Raw genomic sequence first — 22061 nt, forward strand, 5'->3', positions numbered from 1 at the left:
ACATCCCCAACCCAACAGGGTTACTGAACATTTTCTCTATGTGCGTACTCTTCCTTCGGCTTCCCTCTCTCTGGATAACCTCCCATAGTATCTTTGCCAAAACACTTCTAGTCTACCATCCACTCTGCCATTTTAGTTTTAATGCCCAGGTTCCATAGTCTTCTATAGAAACTTAAAATTAAAAGTTATCAGAACTTATTTTGGGGAAAAAAACTCAGAAGTCAAACCATGTGAAATCTTACATAAGAGTTTGAAGATGATGAATTACTGCAAATGAAATATTATGAAAAATGAAAATGTATAATACTCTAAGACTGTGTTATACTCTTTCCTATAATATTGACAAACATCCAACTTAGTCCAATTCAAGGGATATGATTAAGTGAAATAACAGAACTTCAGTCTTACACATCATCATATTTTACATTTCTGGGGTTACTAGCATTTGGAGAATAACCATTAGAAGAAGGCATGAAGTGTTGTTAGACTTATAACCACTGTTCTTGTTAATAAAAACTACTCTAAAACTTAGTGACTTAATATAACAATACACCGTTGTATCTCACAATTCTGTAAGTTAGAAATTCTCTCTCTCCTCTCCCCTTTCATCCTGTGTCAATATGGCCTCTCCATGTGGATAGCATGGGCTTTCTGATAGCAAGGCCGACTCAGGATAGCCAGACTTCTTATATATAGAAACTCAGGGCTCCAAGATCTTTGAAGAGATGAGAAGTGGATGTTGCCAGTCACGTAAGGTTTGGGCCCAGGAAGTGGCCCAAGATATCCTTTGATATATTCTGTTGATCAAACATGTATAAAAATCACCCAGATTCTAGAGGAGGGAACAAAGACTTCATATTTTCATGAGACAGTAGTAAAGAATCTGTGGCCATCTTTAACCTATCACAGTTACCAAAAAAGATTATAAATCTGCTAGATTACAAAATAGAAAACTAAATTATTTGCAAATGAGTATAAGAATGTCATTAGTTAAAATAATCAAACTCAAACAAACCATTCATCATATGAGAAGAGCTATAAGTCAAGCAATACAAAGAAGTCATTATGAAAATTTAATAGTATAAAAGGTATCTCAATATACCTTGCAATATTTAATGCTGGTTTGTATGCTAATTTTATCACTTCAAAGAAAATCCTAACAATATCGGGTAACACATTTTGGATTCCTAATTAGATTCTACATTTAAAATTTTAAATGTCTTTAGGGTGCAAAGATTGCTCCACTTAATTCCGCTAACATACTTCTAAAAGTGAGTGGCATCTACACTTATCCACCTGACAATAATTGCTGCCATTTATTGAATGTTTATTTCATACTGACCCTGTACTGAATGCTTTACACGTATTTTCACATTTCACCCTCACATGAAAAAGAAGCCCGCTTTATAGATAAGGAAACTGATGTGCAGAGAGAAGTAGAAAATTGTGCTGCTATTAAGGGAGCCAGGATTTGGTCTAAGATTCATGTTCCCCTAAAACCAATATTCTTAAACACTATGGTGTTTAACCTTCGATCTAGCTATGTGGTCAGAAGGTTCTTCTCTAACTTGGAATTTGTATGTATAGTTATGTATATATGAATTCCAAAATAAATGATATTAGTCTTGACAGAATCATCATTCCATTCCTCATATTTCAGCATATAAATAGTATATTATCATCTGAAATTATGAAGCATCCTTAAATGCACAGCTAATAAATTCTGTACTTTAACCACATGTTCTTATGTACTTAGAACATGTCTCTCCCATATATATGAAAGCATATCCAACAAAAACTTACACAGGTCCATCTACAAATAGCTTAAATTAACAAAAGAAAACTGCAATTTTTCAGGACAGGCAAAGCAAATAAGTAATTTCATTGTAGATTGAAACAGTAGATAAATAAAAGCTCAATTTATGATTCAAGATTGATTATTCAAGTCAGAAGAAATCTGTTTTCTCTGAAAACATTGAGATTGGCTCTGTTAGAGTTAAGTCAGTGTCTGCATTTCTGGAATAATGCACATGTATGCTGTTTGCCTGCTGGGGTGTGTTTCTGGGTAGAGCATCATGATTTGTGACTGAATACATCAGCTGTTCACTGCTACCCCCCAACACCAATAAAACTTGTTTTTCAAGTTCCTTCTCCTTCATGGTTTTTTTGTTAACATAATCATCTCAGTAATTAAAATAAAAGCTGTACCTTTTGTGGGGTTTTTTGAACAATGAATTGATTAAGTAAAAGCTATGCACTTTCTATAAAAGATACAATTGGAATTTTTGACGAATATTGGTCTTCTCCATATATCCCAGGAAAACAACTATGTGTATAATATCACTGGAGAAAGCACAGGGCCATTAACAGTGGGGACTGGGGAGAAGCCGGTGGGGGCTGAGGAGCAGTACAACCAGCATCACCTTCTCTAAAGGTGAATAAGAAAGTCCAGTGGCTCCCTTTCTTCTGTCTCAAATTCAGAAAAACAAAGGTTATTACAGGGAAAGTTTAATTTCTACTTTTTATTATGTTTATCATTATGAAGTAATGGCAGGCAAAGTAAAACAATCACTTTTGGTATTTCCCAGGCTTCCACGGCTATTAAACAATTCATAATATTTATCATATTTATTTTTGTTCTCAGAGGCTATTATAAGAGTCTAGAATTTCATGCATGATCCAATTAACTAATTATACTTATTTAGAGGCCATGAAATGCCTAACTGCAGTCACAAATAGGAGATCACTGGCATAATTAGTTGTGCTAGCAAAACTATAGTCACAAAATTTCTTGGGTCAAATCACACTAAAATTGTGACCCTAATTATAGTACTGTTCTCAGTACAATGCTCTCTTAATATGTCAGTCATCCCATGTTTGGAAAATAACTTTTTTTTTTTCTTTTTGGAGACAGTCTCACTCTGTTGCCCAGGCTAGAGTGCAGTGGCGTGATCTTGGCTCATTGCAACCTCTGCCTCTCGAGTTCTCCTACCTTAGCCTCCCAAGTAGCTGGGATTACAAGGGTGCGCCACCACATCCAGCTAACTTTTGCATTTTCAGTAGATATAGGGTTTCACTGTGTTGGCCAGGCTGGTCTCAAACTCCCAACCTCAGGTAATCCACCCGCCTCGGCCTCCCAAAGGCTGGGATTACAGGCGTGAGCCACCACGCCTGGCCTGGAAAATAACTTTTAACTGGGGAAAACATTCTCCTTTAAATTTGATATGCCAGTTTTTAATTCACTAAAACATTTCTAGGAAAATTTCAAAATAAAACCTCGGGAATACAGCAAAAATAATTTTTGAGATTGCTCCAGTCAAGCATGGCAAAACCGTTAGCTAAATGGCACACAATTGGTTATCACTTAACCAAGTTCTGACAAAATTCTAAAGTAAAATAACCAAATTTTTGTTGTCAAGGAAGAAAATATATCTGCCGGGCGCAGTGGCTCACGCCTGTAATCCCAGCACTTTGGGAGGTCGAGGTGGGTGGATCATGAGGTCAGGAGATCGAGATCATCCTAGCTAACATGGTGAAACCCCATCTCTACTAAAAATACAAAAAATTAGCTGGGCATGGTGGTGGACGCCTGTAATCCCAGCTACTAAGGAAGCTGAGGCAGGAGTGGCATGAACCAGGGAGGTGGAGCTTACAGTGAGTTCAGATAGCACCACTGCACTCCAGCCTGGGTGACAGAGCGAGACTCTGTCTCAAAAAAAGAAAGAAAGAAAGAGAGAGAGAGAGAGAGAGAGAGGGAAGGAGGGAAGGAAGGGAGGGAGGGAGGGAGGGAGGGAAGGAGGGAAGGAAGGAAGGAAGGAAGGAAGGAAGGAAGGAAGGAAGGAAGGAAGGAAGGAAGGAAGGAAGGAAGGAAGATAAATCATAGATATTCCAAAACAATTAACTGGTATCCTGGATAATGTTCCTCCCTATAAACCTGTGGCCCTTATCTGATATGTAGTCTTCCCATTCCATTTGATTTGTTGGTGCAGTCAGTCAACATGAAAGATACATCAAAAACAGCCCAACCTCACTGGAAGCCAGGTTCTGTAGGAGGTCACCAGAGCCACCTCCTCTACCTCTCACTAACCCTCCTCCTTTTCAAGAGAGGGAAGGAGAGAGGTAAGGAAAAACTAAAAAGTTTTAAATCAGAGAAAAGAAAAAAAGGCACAATGATAGATGCTTTCTTATTTTGAGATACAAAAAGGCAAAAAGGACTGTCAATAGCTGAAGGAATGTGAACTGTGGTAAGCTGCAAGAACATTTTCCATGTGTTCTGCACTGGCTGCTTAACTAAGCCAGTTAAGCATAAGAAACATAAAAAACCCTTCATAAACAGTTTCATGGTTCATCCAATAGTCCTGACTCCAAAGTCTATATAACTCTATTTCCAGAAGACTCAACTGACACATAATAGTGACTTGTAATAGTGACTTATTTTATTCTAATACATAAAACATATTACATCTATTGCCAAAATTTTCTGAAACATGTCCTACGTTATATTAACCTTGTTTCTATAGTTGTCTTAAGCTGTCCAGGGTTGCTTTTTATTTTTCATTTATTTATTCTGTTTCCTGACTAGACTGTAAGCTCCACAGTAGCAGAGCCTACAATTGAGGGCACTATAAACAGCAGATTCTTGTTAATTTGTCTCCTATTCAACTGTCCACCATCCATATTTACACATAAGTGCTTCCCTGAGCCACTGATACAATGCCCCTCCATTCATTTGCCATGAAGAAGCAATTTAGGACAAAAGACAATCAAGAGTCCACTAAAAAATAATCATATTTACCAATGATGATTAGTATAGAGTGCTGATGGTCAGGTAGACACTTAAGCACTATATTTGTGTAAGAATTCTAAGAAAACTGGCTTGTAATATTTCATCATATTGGAACTGTAATTCTACTCAAAAAAACAATTTCTTAACGCACTGACTTTTCTGTGGAGTTCAGAAAGAACCTATGATGGGTGTTGGGTTTCCTAGAGAACAGAATGTTTCATTTTGCTCTAATTCATTCTATTAGTGAATTAAACTTTGATGTATTGGTCTTGACAAGTGCTTCATGCTGATTGTATTGTGTATGATAGTATAATCACTCCCCATGCATTTCCCACTGGCTGGCTGATTAATGCAATAGATTACCTGCAGCATTGATGGCAAGGGAGAATCATTGCCCTTCTGTACTCTATATTGTTTGTATTTCAGAGTGCATGTGTGTGTGTCCAGGCACACACAGGCACCCATGAATATTGTGCACATGGGTGGAGAAGGCTAGATAAAGCAGAAGAAGAAAATGGAGGACTCAGTAAAGATTAATACCTTTCAATCATTGTTTTCAGTACATCAAAAATAACTGCTTCTTGATGTTTCCAAGTAAGTGTCAGCATTACACTTCAATTATTCATTCACTTTTTAATTCATAAATATTTACTGAGCATCAATTATAATATCAGGCACATATTTTCACCTTTATAGGAAAAATAAAAATTACTTTCACTATTTTTGGGAAGGAGTGGAAAAAGGGGTAAGATTATCAAATAGACATTAATACAGGAATAAAAAGAAGATTAAGAAAGGATGGGTATGACATTAGTTTAAATTTGCCAATAAAGACAATAACTGATGATACTACTATTAAATACAGTGAGTGGTTAATGGTTTCCAAACACACAGGCAAATCTTTCAAATTATGTGGTCTACATATGACCCTAATGCTTAGCAAAGAATATCTTCTAGTGCATGGTCAATCTGTTCTGGTGAACAGGTTGCTGGATATATTAATCTCATCTTCAAAGTGGTGGGGGGAAACAGACTTTGTGCTCTTGGGAGCATTTTGGAAGTATTCCTCCTAACAGGATTTTCTCTCCATTCCAAGCTTATATTTGACCCAAGTGCCCTGTTTGGGATTCTTCCATTCAACTCATTCCACCCTTGATCATACACAAAGGAAGACTATGGCTTCCAATCTAAGCCACTTCAAGGTCTCTCTCTGATTCCTACTTTATTAATGTTTCTCACTCTCTTCTCCAGGTTTGCTGAAGCAAATTTTGAAATTTATTAATCTAGCTAGTCATAGCTTAAAATCACAGAGATTTGGCTTTCTATTTCAAAGGTTATCTTTGCAGCAGAAAGCACAGAGAACTGAGTGAGTTACCTACATTTTTCAGACAACTAGTATCATTACCCTGGGTATTCTGTCAACCAGATCAAAGTCTAAGAAAATAGCCCTAAGACCAGTTATTAACTCCCTGAAGCAAATTAACATCAGAAGGCTCTAGCATTTTACTATACAGAGTCTTTTTCTTATATTAATTTTGGAATTTTAAGATAAAACATGAAAACAGTGTTATACAATTATCAGACAAGCTTGCAAGCAGCCTCACAAAAGTTCACTTGCTGCAAATCATTTGCCATCTTGCCTTCCCCTAAAGTATATAGGAAAAAGCTATTTATATAAATTTAAAAGTCATCCTTTAGTACAGCAGTCCCCAACCTTTTTGGCACCATGGACTGGCTTTGTGGAAGACAATTTTTCCACATATGAGTACTGGGGGCGGGGGCGGGGTGGCAGTTGCCGGGGCATGGTTTTGGGATGAAAACTATTCCACCTCAGATCATTAGGCATTAGATTCTCATAAGGAGCACACAACCTCGATCCCTCATGTGTGCAGCTCACAACAGGGTTTGTGCTCCTATGAGAATCTAATGCCACTGCTGATCTGACAGGAGGAAGCACTCAGGCAGTAATGCTCAGTTGCCTACCACTCACCTCCTGCTGTGTGCCTCAGTTCCTAACAGGCCACGGACTGATACTGGTCCACAGTCCGGGGATGGGGGAACCCCTGTTTTAGTACATGTCTAACAAGAGTACCTATTAAAAGCCTATTGAAGATAGTGATTATCAAGCATGGATTTATAATATCGGAATCCTTTCCTCCAGAACAATCTTGATGAAAACCCTAGTAGTAATGTGGTAAAGTCACACTGCTCTGATTGAGAAGGATCTGCCTCGTCCCTTCAGCACTCTCTTCCCCCTGACCCCAAACCTAGGGGCTCTGCAGGGCAGTGTCTGAACACCCCCTCTAAGGACAACCATTTCTAACTTCCTTGGGTTTTCCTCCCCATCATGAGCCTAACGAAGCTTAAATTAACTATGATAGCATGTATAAAGCACCTTGCTTGATATTGGTACATACACAGAGCTGCCTAAGGAGCTGCTTCAGCCTTCCCTTTGCTTCCACTTCTTTCCTTCCTGCTCCTGGCATCCCTGATTCTCTGTGAAGCCCCTGGGAATCCCAGATGGCTTAAAATGAAGCTTCTCAGACCTCATTAATTTTTCTATGCTGCCACTTCAGGGTAAGAAATGGTGAAAGGAAATCTTCTTCCCCAGCTTGTCTTGCTTCATTTTCACTCTCGCTCTCCCCCTCCACCCTACCATGATAGTACTCTCTAGATCCACAGCCTAGTAAGGAGACTTCCCTAGCCAGAATTCCCATTGGTGGATGTTTCTTGAAGGCAAGTGCAGTCAGTACTATCTCTTAGGAAACAGGAAAAGTAGGGAGAGAACCTTTCTAAGAATTATGAGAAAGAAGAGGACACCTTATACCAACGCTATGACATTCCTATTAACCACTAATGTGAGAAGAGTATCTACTACCAATGGACTAATGCTGTAAGTAGAAAGATGACATAAAAGAAAGTAACTGGAATCGATTCTTGATACAAATAAAGCTACTAACACACAACATATATAAGACAGTAACACTCAAGTGTATTACAATGAGCCTTAAAGCATCTTAATTCCTCACCAAATCTCCATGCTCTATGTTTAGCATAAGGTTTCATAAAAACACACAAGGAGGTGAATCTCCAGTGTTGTTACAAATTATCTAATTCTATACAGAAACAGTTTAGACAATGGATACTACTAAGAATTTCCAATTGGTTAGACAATAGGATCAAATGACCTGTAAAGTCTCTTTTAATCCTGAGAATCTATTTTTTTAATTCATATTTTAAAGTTTTTCTCTTTATTTCCACTCTTCCCTATACAGGTAACTGAATGGATAATTAAACCCTAGCAGCCACAGTCAAGAGAATAGTTGATAGCAGTACACAGCAAGTATTTATCCTAGGTTTGCCCATACATTCTCTCTTTTGGTTTACTTCTGACCCAAACTAGAGATTACTCTGTTTACTTAAAGAAGCAGAAAATAAACCCCTCTTTTCCACCCCCACAGCAGGGCAGAACTCCGAGGTCTATGACCCAAGAATACAGAGTTCTGAGTTTTAAGAGACAGAAAGCAGTAGGACAGCACAGGGAAAGAAAACAGGCCCCAGTAATGAGGACCTAGAAGCAGATGAGCCTTCTGAGAACAGTGCTGGAGGGAAGTAAAGCCTTCTCAGCAATACAATTGACCAATCCTCTGTATTTACAGGAAACTCTGAACAAGGCAGAGAGAAGCAGAAACTGAGACCAGAGTATACAACCCCATCCCAGCAGGACAGCTTATGTCAGGAAGGGGTCTGCAGAGCCTACAGAGCCATATGAGATAAACTAGTATTGGCAACTCTGTGGTCATTATCAGGGCCTAGTTCAGGCCAGGGCAAAGACAATGAGCTAAGGGTCTTCACCGGCTCCTTACCAAAGGGGACCTGAAAATGGGATACAAACTTCACTGTATTCTATCCTACAGTAGTACCCCATACTACAGCATGTAGTACCTATATTTATGATAAGCTGAAGTTTATTATTTAATACAGTTCTCAGTCAATGGCACGTATTTGGCTATTGCACCCATGTGCTTGTTTTCTCAAAGAACCTGAAGTTAGAGGGTCCCTGTAAACATGGGTACAAATGGGCGACTAGACTAGGTAAGCTCAGCGGACTATGGTAGTCAGGATTGTGGTACCATGGGTAGGCAGACAAGGCCAGGCAGCTCTTACAGGGTTTATTCCCCACTAGGTGAGCTTCGCTTTGACCTTGCTCTGCTCCGAGTAGAGAGACTACCTGGAAGAGAGGCATATAATAGTGTTTAACAATAAGCTGGCTAGGTACGGTGGCTCATGTCTGTAATCCTAGCACTTTGGGAGGCTGAGGCGGGCATATCACGAGGTCAGGAGTTCGAGACCAGCCTGGTTAACATAGTGAAACCCCATCTCTACTAAAAATACAAAAAATTAGCCAGGTGTGGTAACCAGCGCCTGTAGTCCCAGCTACCCAGGAGGCTAAGGTAGGAGAATTACTGGAACCTGGGAGGCGGAGATTGTGGTGAGCCGTGATCGCACTACTGAACTCCAGCCGAGGTGACACAGCGACTCTGTCTCAAAATAATAATGATAATAATAATAATAATAATAATAAGCTGAGGACATTGTCTAGTCTGGTGGTTATGTTTTTGAAGTCACTGACACCTGGGATTAAATTCCTGCTTTGCTACTGTGACCTTGGGCAAGTTATCAAGCCTCCTTAAACCTCAGTATTATTGGCTGTAAAATTAGGGCAAATAATTGGACCTATTTCACAGGATTGTTTCAGGGATTAAATAAAACAACACATGCATTAAGTCCTTAGCACAGTTCCTGACAAATAAGTGTTGGCAACTATGTTATCATTAGGAGCTAGACCAAAATGAGAAATAAAGCAAAAATCCAGGTTTTATGATACCTGTCTACCATCTCCCTCTTCTCCGCTTTTAAGCAACAATACAGAACAGCAAGGTTGGATTGAAAATCTCAACAGTTTTGATAATGAGTTTGAAGGCTCTCTACTCTCCTCCACTGAGCCCACTGCTGTCTTTGTTCAGGTTGTTTCTTTTTTCTGGAGTATTCACACTGCTTCTTCCCTGCAACACACCTCCATAAACATCTTATAAAACCATATTAAATTTGGTTTCTACAAACCTTTGTACTAATTTGTAATGAAATTACTCTGTCAAAGTTCTCCTTCATCCATTCTTGGCTGTTCTTATTTATCACATCTCCTAATGTTTCATCTCTCCACCCCCTCCTTGCTACCAGTACTATCACCTACCCCAAAATCAAATATCTAATACATCTGTTCCTCTAGACATAGCAAGTGCTTCATACACACTGATAGAGAGACCACAATAAGACTTCTGGAAAGAAGGTTAACAACACAGCACTGACAGTGTTATGTTGTGGGAAAGCTGTCCTCTCCTTATGCCCAGGGAAGACAAACAGGTAGATGACAAGCAATCCTGATATGTGGTTCATTAGAATTATGCTCTATACTTCCAGCTATTTGGAAGTTACCAAGTGTGTACTGACATCTTTTTGCTGCAAGGGAACTCTCGGAATTGCTTTTTCTTCATGGTACTAGCAAAGAGGTAACTATGTATATGGGGAACCATTTTGGTAAGCTTTCCAGTTCTCAAAAAGAAGCAGTTGCTCCTTAGCCATTAATTAACCACCATCAACTGTAAAATGTGGCAAGCTTGAGTTAGTTTGAATAACTCAACTAAAGTAAGAAGCTCAAAACAGGGATGGGGTGGTTGGTGGGGGCAGTTATTAAGCCTACTGCTTTCAAAGATGTAAGACAGCATTCCTCAGAAATTTCTCCACAATTACCTATAAAGCAGAGTAAAGCAGAGCCTTTAGAATCTTACTTCTGGTACACAGAGACTGTCCTAAATTACTTAAAAGTATCATTTTGAATGTGTGACTTAAGCATATGTTTTTCTCCTTATTCAAGAATAATGTAGGTGGTTACAGAAAAATCACTATTTGAGTCTGGGATGGAAGATGGAACAGCATTTGGGTCCATGGAGCAGGTTAATTCAAAAAATATAGTCTCAAAGGGTAGGCTGTGTTCTCTACTGCCAAACATAGTTAGATTTACTCTAATTCTAAGTGTCCTGAATCTGTATACCACTCAATCTATCTAGCACCCTACCAAGGAACATTATAGCTGTTGCTTAATAACTAGTGGTCAAACTAATCATACAATGAAATTCAAACTAGAAAAACAATCTAACTCTGGCTATTTCTGCTCACACAGAATTAGGTCTCCAGATGAGAAGCCGTGAAAAGAACTCTGAGACATGCCACCTTGTTCTTGTGAACTGAATGAGCAAATCTCAGTGCAGCAAGGCTCTTGCAATGGCAGCCCACCCGCTCCCTAAGAAACAGGATTTATATGCTAGAAAGCAAAGCGCGTGACTCAGCTCCAAGAGAAAGTTAAGTGTTTAAAACTTGGGGAAAAACATATTATGTAACAGTTGAAGATAAAAATTTAAGAATATTTCCCTGTGATAAAACTGTAATTAAGTGTTATTTAACTGTTTCCTCTAATGACATCATTTTATTTAGGTTTTAATAGACTGGCAGCCACAACCTATAGTTTTATGAAGCAAAGTAAAATTGCAGTCTAGGAATACATTTAAGAAAAGAGAGCCATCAACACAGATGCGAGGTTACAGTGTATCCCCTCATCCCTAGACCCCCACAGTAATTAAGTGTGCTGAACAGACAGCCATTACAGCTAACAGTAGGTGTGCTCACCCCCAATCAGCACTGGGTTGTTCTTGGAAATCCAGAGGTTATTTCTGTGATCTGCTTTCCAGAAAATCTGCATGTCACAGAATAAAGAATGTAATTCAAGAGGTGTGTGTTCTATAGATTCTACTAAATATGTAGCTTCTATCAAACGTACAACCTCTACCATTGCAATGGGGCCTTCTATTTTAATATATACCTTTTCTTATAGCTGATTATGATACAACATTACTCATCTTGAGAACACTGGCGTATGTTTGGGAAAATGAACACCATGTAGAGAAAGTAAAATTAATATTTGAAAAACTGACTCATGTATAAGATAAATGTATCTGTAAATGAGATGCAATAAACAGGATCTTAAGACTATGCATCTGTACCTATTTCATACTACATTATGAAAATCAGGGAGTAAATCACAAAAGTTAACTCATACCAAATGAATGTCATAGGCACTTATATTAGAAAAGAAAAACAGAATAATCAGTCCCTTTGTTAGCTGGAGCATGGAGGGAAGAAATTGGGCCTGTGGCTACCACAAATAAGTTTTCATATATTCACTTGAAAGAAAGAAAAAGTTAAAATAAATGTTACTTTTACAATTAATTTTGAAACATCAACACTTAAATTTTCATAGATCACACGTAAGCAGGAAATTGTAAATCTTGGGGAGGGGGACACTGGGCCATATGAAAAAGATTTTGTAATCTTCTGGCTGACAATCTGATGGCTCCAAATCCATCTGCCAAGAAGCAGAGTTACTTGGCCAGCATACTCTCGCTTGTACACTTTCATCAGATTAAGGCTTTCATGCCAGGAATCTTTTTTTTTTTTTTTTTCCTGGTGTACTGGTCACTGCCAGAAATGGACCCAACGAATCCACCAGTGCTAAGGAGTTAAGCATCTGAGATTTAATTTAACAGTTTCAGCTTTATTAAGCTGTCACAGAGCGGCCCCACTTTGATAACAGTAGCTGCTCCAATTATGGCTTGGTTTAGGGTTGACAAGTATAATGATTCATTCGTGGCACATGAGAAGCAATAAAAGGTTGTTTTGCATTACAGCTTTAAAAATGTCGGCATTTTTTTCATTTAATTTGTCACTTAGCTTTTGCTAAGAGGACATTTAAATTGCAGTAAAAGGCAAATGGGGCTTTTAGTTTAAATGTAATCCCCATATTTAAATGATCTGTAATGGTGCGGTGTTGGAGTGGGAACACTATTGTCTCACAGTGGGTCCTGATGGTGACATGTGACATTTGTATTCAGGTCCTGTATTATCCATGTGGCTAAAGGGCTTCCAATTTCATTTCACAGCCAGAAGCCTACAGAAAACACCAATTAACTTGCAGATCCCATTTGCCGACAAAACTCAGCCTCTTCTCAATGTCTGGCATCTGGCAGTGCTCAGCATTTAATTCCAAAGCAGAGCCTTGAAGCAATGTGAGCCCTGTGTAGGGGCACAAAGTCAAATTCCCCCATTTTATTAAGAAGCAAAAGCCTTTCCTTTTGTAGTCCAGAAGCAACTTTCAGTTAATTTTTTGGTGAATGAATATTAAGATGTGCTACTTACTGTTACTTCTACGTGAGATTCTTCACAGAACTTAGACCCCATTAAAATGGCAAGTGACCTCTGCTTGCCATCAGAGTACATAGGAGAATTTCTGGCAGTCTAGTAATGATTGGGCAGTGGGTGGGGGGCACACAGGACGAGAAGTTGTGGTCTTTATGCTGGACTGAAATCAAAGAATTTGTATAAAGCCTGGTCCTTAATTAGAAAGTAGTCCATAAGAGGGCATAACTAGAATCAGCTGGTGGAAACTTCCACCTAATAAAAATTTATACTTCTGATTGAGGGTTAAGGTACGTAATTTTCAAAACCCACTTGGAAAAGTGACATTTGACCATGAATTAAATGTGAACACTGCAAATTTTATTTGACTGTATGTACCACCAGTACCCTTTTTGGTAACCAAAAAATTTAGTTGGTATTTTCTTCCTAAACAGTCGTTTGTAATTCTAAGTCTCTCTAAGTACCAAAGCTCTTTAAATTGCATTCATTTAATATTAATTCAATAATTTTTCCTTAAATGATCCCCTTCATTATAGTTTTCTTAATGCTAATCCTTTTTACTTTATAAAGCATCTAACCAATCAAGTCTATACTAGAGTTACAAAATTGAAAAAGGTTTACTTGAAAAGTAAAACATTTAGGATTTTATGAAAATACTTATTTAAACCATGCATTATACTTGTGTTATTTAACCACCACACTGTGCCCCCCAAACATCATTCTAATACATCGAAACTATCTATTGTAGTTACAGATTGATTTACATTTTGATTAGGGGGAAAGGGCACTACCATTATTTCAGGAGACTCAAAGAAAGCAGCAAGATTAAGTTATTACAAGATACTTAAGAAAATTGCCAGGGAAAAAGTCAACAAATATCTAATAGTTCACAAGTCGCAAACTTGTCCACAGCCAACTTCTGAACGTATATCCTATTAATAGGAAAAAGAAAATACTGATATCACATCCTTTACCAACTTGCTGCATAACCCTAGATTACACAGTGTCATGTTGTGGAAGTCTCCTAACCTCTCGGGACTTGTTTCCTTATTTGTAAAACGGCTAATCTCAAATACCCCTTCCAGTTATGGTCATTTGGTATCTTCACAGACAACAGCATCGTTTGGTTTAGACTACATCTGGGATCAATCAGCATGATGTGGTCCATCATTAGCCAAGAAAAATTTCACTGAGACTAGGATCTTCTAGTAAATATAGACAACTTTACTTCTCATAAAATTAATACAGGTACTGATATATTTGTCAAAATTTCAGGTGTCACTTATAGATTTCTTAATAAAAAGACAAGATAATAAACACATCATTCATTATTTCCCTAGCGATGAACATTGGGTACCAAGACTCATCCAAATAAAATTCCCAGTATTCTTTTAATGAACATGACTAGTGGATTTCTCATTTTTTTGAACACTTGATATATTTGTATCTTTAACCACCAGGAATTTAGGAAGCAATAAGTATTAGAATTTGCTGTATTTTTCCATTCTGAGGATCAACAGTTCATTTAAATCTATAGCAGCCAAAAATAAAATGAATATCCAACTAATTTTAATAATTCCAGTGTGGGGAGAAGGGGGAAGAAAGACTCTAAATTTTAGCTGAATCGATTACAATATTAATCTAGAAATAAGTAACCAGCTCTACAATATAAAACTGCTATTTAAAAATAATACAGCTTTTTTTTTTCCAAATACTTAAAGGGAGATTCCTGCACTTAACTTTCCTCGAGATCAGGCAATTCCCCCAAAACCCTGCTAAGGTTGTTTTCTGTAAATGCCAGCCCAAGTTCTAAATCCTCCTATGCTTCTAACCTATATACTGGCAACACGTTCCATGCATGAGCAGCTCTCTCTTCAGCAATACGACGACCATGTTCTTGAAACATCTGACTATGGTATTTATCCATATGCAAATCAATGGTAATTTGTGAGGAAACATGCTTACCCAGCTCATCCCAGAGCTGCCTGTATTTGTCAGTCATTGCAGTGCCTTGTTGCCGCCAAAGTGACAGGCGAGGGTCAGCCATGAATTGCTCTGTTATCAAGGTCAACATGCGGGCCCCATTGGAGTCCCTCATCTTTAACATCTCCCGCACCTAGTGGGGAAAAACAGACCTTTAGAAAATTGTTCGAAACGAAAACACAACAAAACCCCACAGCAACACAACAGACAAACCACCACTTTTCTCTGTTTCTCTCTCTCTCTCTCTCCGTGTGTGTGTGTGTATATGTGTGTGTGTGTGTGTGTGGTGGAGGATAGGCGGGGAGATGTCAAGCCTTCACACCAGCCCTCTTAAGCAAACAAAATATAAAATTTAAAACCACTCCCTACCCTAAATAGCAATTTAATCAAAGAAATGATCATTAATTATTTTGAATTATATGTTAGAATCCATATGAAGAAAAAATGCTCTCAATTACAAAAATGTTCTGTTTGGGTCTTACACACTGATTAAGGTGAGTAAATCGTGTTTCATATGTCCAGTAGAAACTTTTTTTCCAGTTCTCCTTCAAAGTATCTCTCTTATCTAAACCAAGTACACTTTGTGATTCAAGATTACATCCAACAAAGTAGGCATTCATGCTTTGACAAACCACAGAAGTAAAATCTGGCACTGGGAACAGGTATCTGAACCTACCTAGTATACCAAAACAGATTTAAGCAAGGTGCTGCTGTTTCCTTGCATAAAATGAGATGCCATAATTTTAGTAAGATGCCATAAGTTTGCTAGCCTAAAGAAATACAATATCAAAACAAACAGGACAAACAGTTTGGCACCTTCCTGACTCTCCAACTGATTGTACTTACCATCAGAGAAGCACAGCCTAATGCAGAGTCCATTGAGAACTCAAGAAATCTTCTAAGTAGATCTGATAATGTGTATAATAATAACAATTGGCCTTTAGTTTTTTTAGGAACAGCTTTGTTGAGACATAATTCATATACCATACAATTCACCAATTTAAAACATACAATTCAATGGTTTTTAGTATATTCGCAGTTGTGCAAGTCCTTCAATTTTTGAGATAAATTAGTAATTGCATAAAGGTTCTCTCTCACTTAAGTTTTTTATATAAAGAGCAGCAGCATACTTCTACTCACTCAGATGGGGTTGTTTTTGCAATGGTAAAAGAAAATGGACAGGCCTGTTAGGTTCAAGAACTCTCCTGCTCTATATGGGTGATCCATGAAGCAGAATAATAACCACAGATCTAATAAGTTAACTTTGCCTCTCAAGTTGGAACTTTAAGTTTTGTCCATTACTCTTATGCTACATTTCCCAAATAAAAGAAAGGAAAAAGGAAACACAAGGGTAAGCCTCTCTGCAGCAAGCCCTAAATGAATCCATCCACTTCAAAAATGTATACTGCTATGTATTCAATAAGTAAGAATCTCAGCTGTAATTTCCCCGTAAGAAATTACTGGAGCAAGGTCACAAGCAGTAGAAAAGGTGGGGTGGTTGGTCCTTCTTTCAGGACTCTCTATGTGAAAGGCAAGGAAAGGAGAAAATAGTAGATCTTCAATAAAGCAGCCCAAATCTAGAATAGATCCTGCCTGAGATCTGCACCCTCAAGAAATGGAAATTCCTCACCTGCGTTAGAATTTGAGCTTTATAAAGAACTCAAAAGCACTTCTACCCTGAATCACAAAGGTTGTGCTTCCAAGAGCGTTACTTCAGTATTCCTATAAAGGAGTTTGTTCCCAATATCAAAGTACTAAAAACTCATTAACAGGTGAAGATGGAGGAAGAAAAGGAGTTGCCATTTATTGGATACAATGTTAAAGAGTTTTACATTGATACTTACTATTTAATTTTCACAACAACCATGTAAAATAGGCCAGATTATAATCCCCATTTTATGAATTATAAAACCAAGCCTCAGAGAAGTAAAATAACTCGCCCAATGGACAAGGGGAACAGCTTGGATCAGAACCCATATCTGTCTTAACTTCAAGTTAAGCTAATTCCAAAATTAGAGGTTGCTATTACTTCATATGGCATACATAATGTGTATATAATATATAGGGATAAAAAGAACAACTGCACACCAGGCTAATAATACATCTTTTGAACTGTTTCTAACATAAGAATATATGAAATACTTCCTGTGTGTCTAAATATACTAAACCTTTTACATTATTAGTATTTATGGATTTGATTTAATGTTTATTTTTTCTGGTAGATTTCTAACCTATTACACAGCAACAGCAATGAAAATAAACACTTTACTCTTAAGTATATAAAACAGAACTCTCTATTTAACCAGCACTCATGTACATCTATAGCCTAATGGTAATTAATTTTCAGACTGTTGACACGGAGGCATGACATGAGTTTGAAGTGCCTGTGAATCACCAAAGAATGCTTAAATCATGTGTAAAGTAGTATTAGAGCTAAATGTATTTTATTGTAATCTAATTCTGGGGAAATTGGCAATCTACATATGGTATACAGGAAAAATCTTTATGAACATGGTATTGATTAAGCAGAATACACTATTCCTGGCCATACCCAGTAACAGGATTTACTCTAAGTCTTTTGAACTAAAATAAAAATCTTTTAATTATAACAAATATTAGAGAAGATATTCAACAAAAGCATCAATGAACAGCTATCTGTTCCTTTAAAACCAATGTTAATACATTAATCATAATGATGACTATACCCCCAATGAAAATATAACGATTTAATATTATTCAAAAAGCATTTTATCCAGTATTTACAAATGTGTGTATGGTACTGAAACTTCTGTATAAACAAAACACACAGCTTCCGCTCACAAGGAACTTATGACACAGATAATTTAAATTATTGAGCCATCAATTTTTAATGACGAAGATGAACAGTAGACAGCATCATTTAACACCATTATCACAACAGTTTTAGGAGATATGTTATTATTAGCTAATTTCTGAATGAGAAAATTAATAAATAATTTGCCAAGGTTTATATACTTAGAAAGATCTAGAACTTGGATTCAAACTGAGATCTATATGACTCTAAAACTCAAGCTTTTGAAATTAACTTACAGATACTGACATTATTAAACTAAATAATTAAAGCACATTTTAGGGATTATAAAACTAAGTTCTCTTGGGAAAATTAACTAGAAAGGGAAAAACTTGAAAAAAATGGCATTTTGAATAACACTGTTAATTATTTTGCTTTTATTATTGTAAGAGGTTTTTCAAAATTGTATAAATTATCACCATTTTATTGATAGGAACTGAGAGAGACAAAAATATCCCATATCTTGTCTAAGATCACCTAAGGAAAAAATAGCTTGCATTACAATACAAAAGTTTCTATTGGTCAACTAAGACCCTGTTCTTTAATTTTTAAAAGGCTTTATCCTATTGTAGACATGATCATATTCAGATAGTCCCTATATATGTATATATTTAGAATATTTCTTTAGAAATAGACAATCATACCTTTGCAAAGAGCAAATTAAGCTGCTTCCCTGATCCGTGGTACCCGCCCTGGGAAAGGAACAGTTTAACCTGTTCTTGAACCTGCTCTTCATCTAAGTGCCAGCAGTTTTCATCATCTATACTAGCACCTGCTGTTGGATCAGGAGCACCTAGAAATAGAAAGAAAAATAATAACACACAGGCTAGATAAAAACTCTGTGCTAAAAGGATTAATTAAGACTCTTTTTGCCTACTTTTTAATTCAATCTCAATTTCAATTATACATACAAATTTGTGACAAACTAAATACAAGGATCACTCTTATTTCCAGAACTTTCCTGATTTGTGCTAAGTCAAATGCAGATTACTTTAGAATTGAGATATTTCTATATTTTATCTCTGGAGATGAGTTTATAGGTTCTCTAAAAAATCAAATTCACAAAAGTGTTTCATTGTAAATACATGATGTTTATAAAGCTGTGTAGGCCATGCTGGAAAAAATGTCTTTCAAAGACTTTAGAAAAATATGAGACAAGTAAACTTAGCAGAGTATTTCTCTCTTTACTATGTTAATTCAATAAGTTTTCACCATTATCTGCTGCTGTATAAACTACATGCTGACATAAGTCTTTAGTTGCAGAAAACCGAAGATTAAAAAGGGAAATCAAGCCACATGGGAACAGGCAGTGCAGCTGTTGTATTAAACCAGGTTGTAGTATCACCTTGCCAAACTGCATAAATATTTTATTGCTGAAGTACACACAAAGATAGCAGCTAAGTAATAAGCCCTATGTGTGTAGACTACCTTAGAAATTAAAAAACTACCCAGATATTTAGGGAGGTAAAGATTGTTTCATTATTTGCCAATAAAATAAAATGGTATTTTAAGGTCTAAGATTCATAAGTAATACAAAAAAAATTAGATCTAAAAACTATTCATCCTCAGTGTTTCTCTGCTTATCAACCCTTAAAATAATACATCTGTAGGTGTGGTTTTGTATTACTTTTCTTGTCTTCTAATGATCTAAAGCAGACTCAATTAACCAAAGAAATAATCACTAACATCTGCTTAGAACCAAGGCCTACTAGTCCCTAGTAGAGGAAGGCAGTGAGTCCCTGAGCCTGCCTGAAAAAGTGTATGTTCATTCATTCATTCAGCCAGTCAGCATATTTACTGAGTGCCTGACTCAGTGCCAGCCTCTCTGCTAGACTTGGAGATAGAATAGTGGTACAAACTAGACAGAATTCCTGTCCTCACTGAATCTACAACTTAGTTCAGGGGCTTTCAAATTTTGCTGAACAAGACCCACAATAAGAAATATATTTTACATCATGCCTAATATGCTTATGTGTCTGTGTGTTCATATGATTAATCTGCAAAAATCTGATGCAAGTGTCCTTACTATAAGCAAAGGCTCAATATTTTCTACTCTATTTCATTTTTTAAAGAGGGCTTGTCACAATTTTTAAAACTGATTTTATAAGCTATAACAGGTGGCCACCCACTAGCTGAAAAACACTCCTTTAAGTTTTTGAGATAAATATCAATCTAATTAATCATATATATAAATGTATAATAAATGGTAATAACTGCTCAGAGGAAGAGGGCCGGGTGATGGAAGACTCTATCATCAGAGAATTCTGACTGGGCCTTGGATTGCTAGGGTAAGCATACCTTGATGAAATGGCACTGAGCTGAGATCTGCCTTAAGTGGATTAAAAGCTACTTAAAAATGAACTAAAGGTCAGGAAAGGAGAGAAGGGTCTGCATGTGAGAAGAACTTGAGCATAGCCCTTAGGCAGGAAAAAACATGGTGCATGGAAGAAATAAAAGGCAGTCTATGCAACCCAAGAATAGAAGATGAGAGGAAGAGTAATACAAGATAATCCTGGAGAAAAGAAGCAGGATCAGACTGAGTGCCTTGGTTGGCAAAGAGCTTAGTTTTTTTCCCTGAGAGTAATGAATGGGAATTCATGACAACTTATCCAAAGTGGAAGAAAGAAATACTCTAAATAATAAAAGATGTTTTGTCCTGATATGCATCAATTTCAACATTCCTACCATGAAATATTATGCAGCCATAAAAATGAATGTGGAGACTCTCCATGCATTACAATGGAAAGATATCCAGGACATACTGTTGATTGAAAAAAAAAATCAAGGAGAATAAAAGTATACACAGTGTACCACTTTTCAGGCAATTAATGATGTTTGTGCTAGATAGACTAACCAAGAAAAGGAGAGAGAAGATCCAAATAAATAAAATCAGAAATGAAAACAGAGACATTAAAATTGATACCACAGAAATACAGAAGATGATCAGAGACCTATTATGAACAACTATATGCCCCAAAACTAGAAAACCTAGAAGAAACAGAAAAGCCTGAGCAGACCAGTAATGAGTGGCAACACTGAATCGGTAATAAAGAATCTCCCAGCAAAGAAAAGCCCAGGATCAGATGGATTTACAGCCTAATTCTACCAAACGTAGGAAGAAGAACTAATACTAATTGTCTTGAAACTGTTCCAAAAAATCAGAAGACAGAATCCTCCCTAACTCATTACACAAGGCTAACGTCAGTATGGTACCAAAACTAGACAAGGACACCACACAAAAAGAAAACTAGAGACCAATATCCCTGATGAACACAGACATAGAACTCCTTAAAAAATACTAGCAAACCCAATCCAACAGTATGTCAGAAAGATTATACACCATGATCAAATGGGTTTTACACCAGGGATGCAAGGATTGTTTAACATGCAAATTGAGAAATGTGATACCAGAATAAAGAACAAAAACCATATGATCATCTCAATAGACAGAAAAACCATTTGTAAAATTCAGCATCTCTTCATGATAAAAAAAAACCCTCAGCAAACTAGGCATAAAAGGAATATACCTCACAATAATAAAGGCCATATATGACATACCCACAGCCAACATCATACTGAATGGGCAAAAGTTGAAAGCATTCTAAGAACTGGAATAAGACAGGAATGCCCATTTTCACCACTCATATTCAACATAATGCTGGAAGTCCTAGTCAGAGCAATCAGTCAAGAGAAATAAATAAAAGGCATCCAAATTGGAAAAGAAGAAGTCAAATTATCCCTGTTCACGGATGATACAATCTTCCATCTAGAAAAACCTGAAGACTCCATCAAAAAATGATTCAATTTGATAAACGAATTCAGTAAAGTTGCAGGATGCAAAATCAACATACAAAAAGTAGTGTTTCTATACGCCAATAACAATCTACCTAAGAACCAAATCCTACTTACAGTAAGTACCAAAAAACAAAATAAAATACTTAAGAATAAATTTAACCAAGGAGGTAAAATATTTCTACAAAAAAACTATAAAACAGTGATGAATGAAATTAAAGATGACACAAACAAATGGAAAAACATCCCATACTCATGGATCAGAAGAATATAGGTAAGATGACCCTATTGCCCAAAGCAATCTACAGATTCAAAGCAATCTTTATCCAAATATTGACATTTTTCACAGAATTAGACCAA

The 22061-nt window shown here is 36.9% G+C and overlaps 1 protein-coding gene across 1 annotated transcript in view; it reads right to left on the minus strand.

The window, feature by feature from the left end:
• The window catches only part of ZSWIM6 (zinc finger SWIM-type containing 6), a 211207-nt gene that overhangs the window by 36604 nt on the left and 152542 nt on the right, over window positions 1–22061 (minus strand). The window contains exons 3-4 of the mRNA XM_034960047.3: window positions 18554–18702; window positions 15062–15212 (exon numbers count right to left, since the gene is read on the minus strand). Coding sequence (XP_034815938.2) covers window positions 15062–15212; window positions 18554–18702 — 300 coding nt within the window. The remainder of the gene's footprint in view (window positions 1–15061; window positions 15213–18553; window positions 18703–22061) is intronic.

This window comes from Pan paniscus, chromosome 4 (assembly GCF_029289425.2).
Source record: "Pan paniscus chromosome 4, NHGRI_mPanPan1-v2.0_pri, whole genome shotgun sequence".
Lineage (NCBI taxonomy): Eukaryota > Metazoa > Chordata > Mammalia > Primates > Hominidae > Pan > Pan paniscus.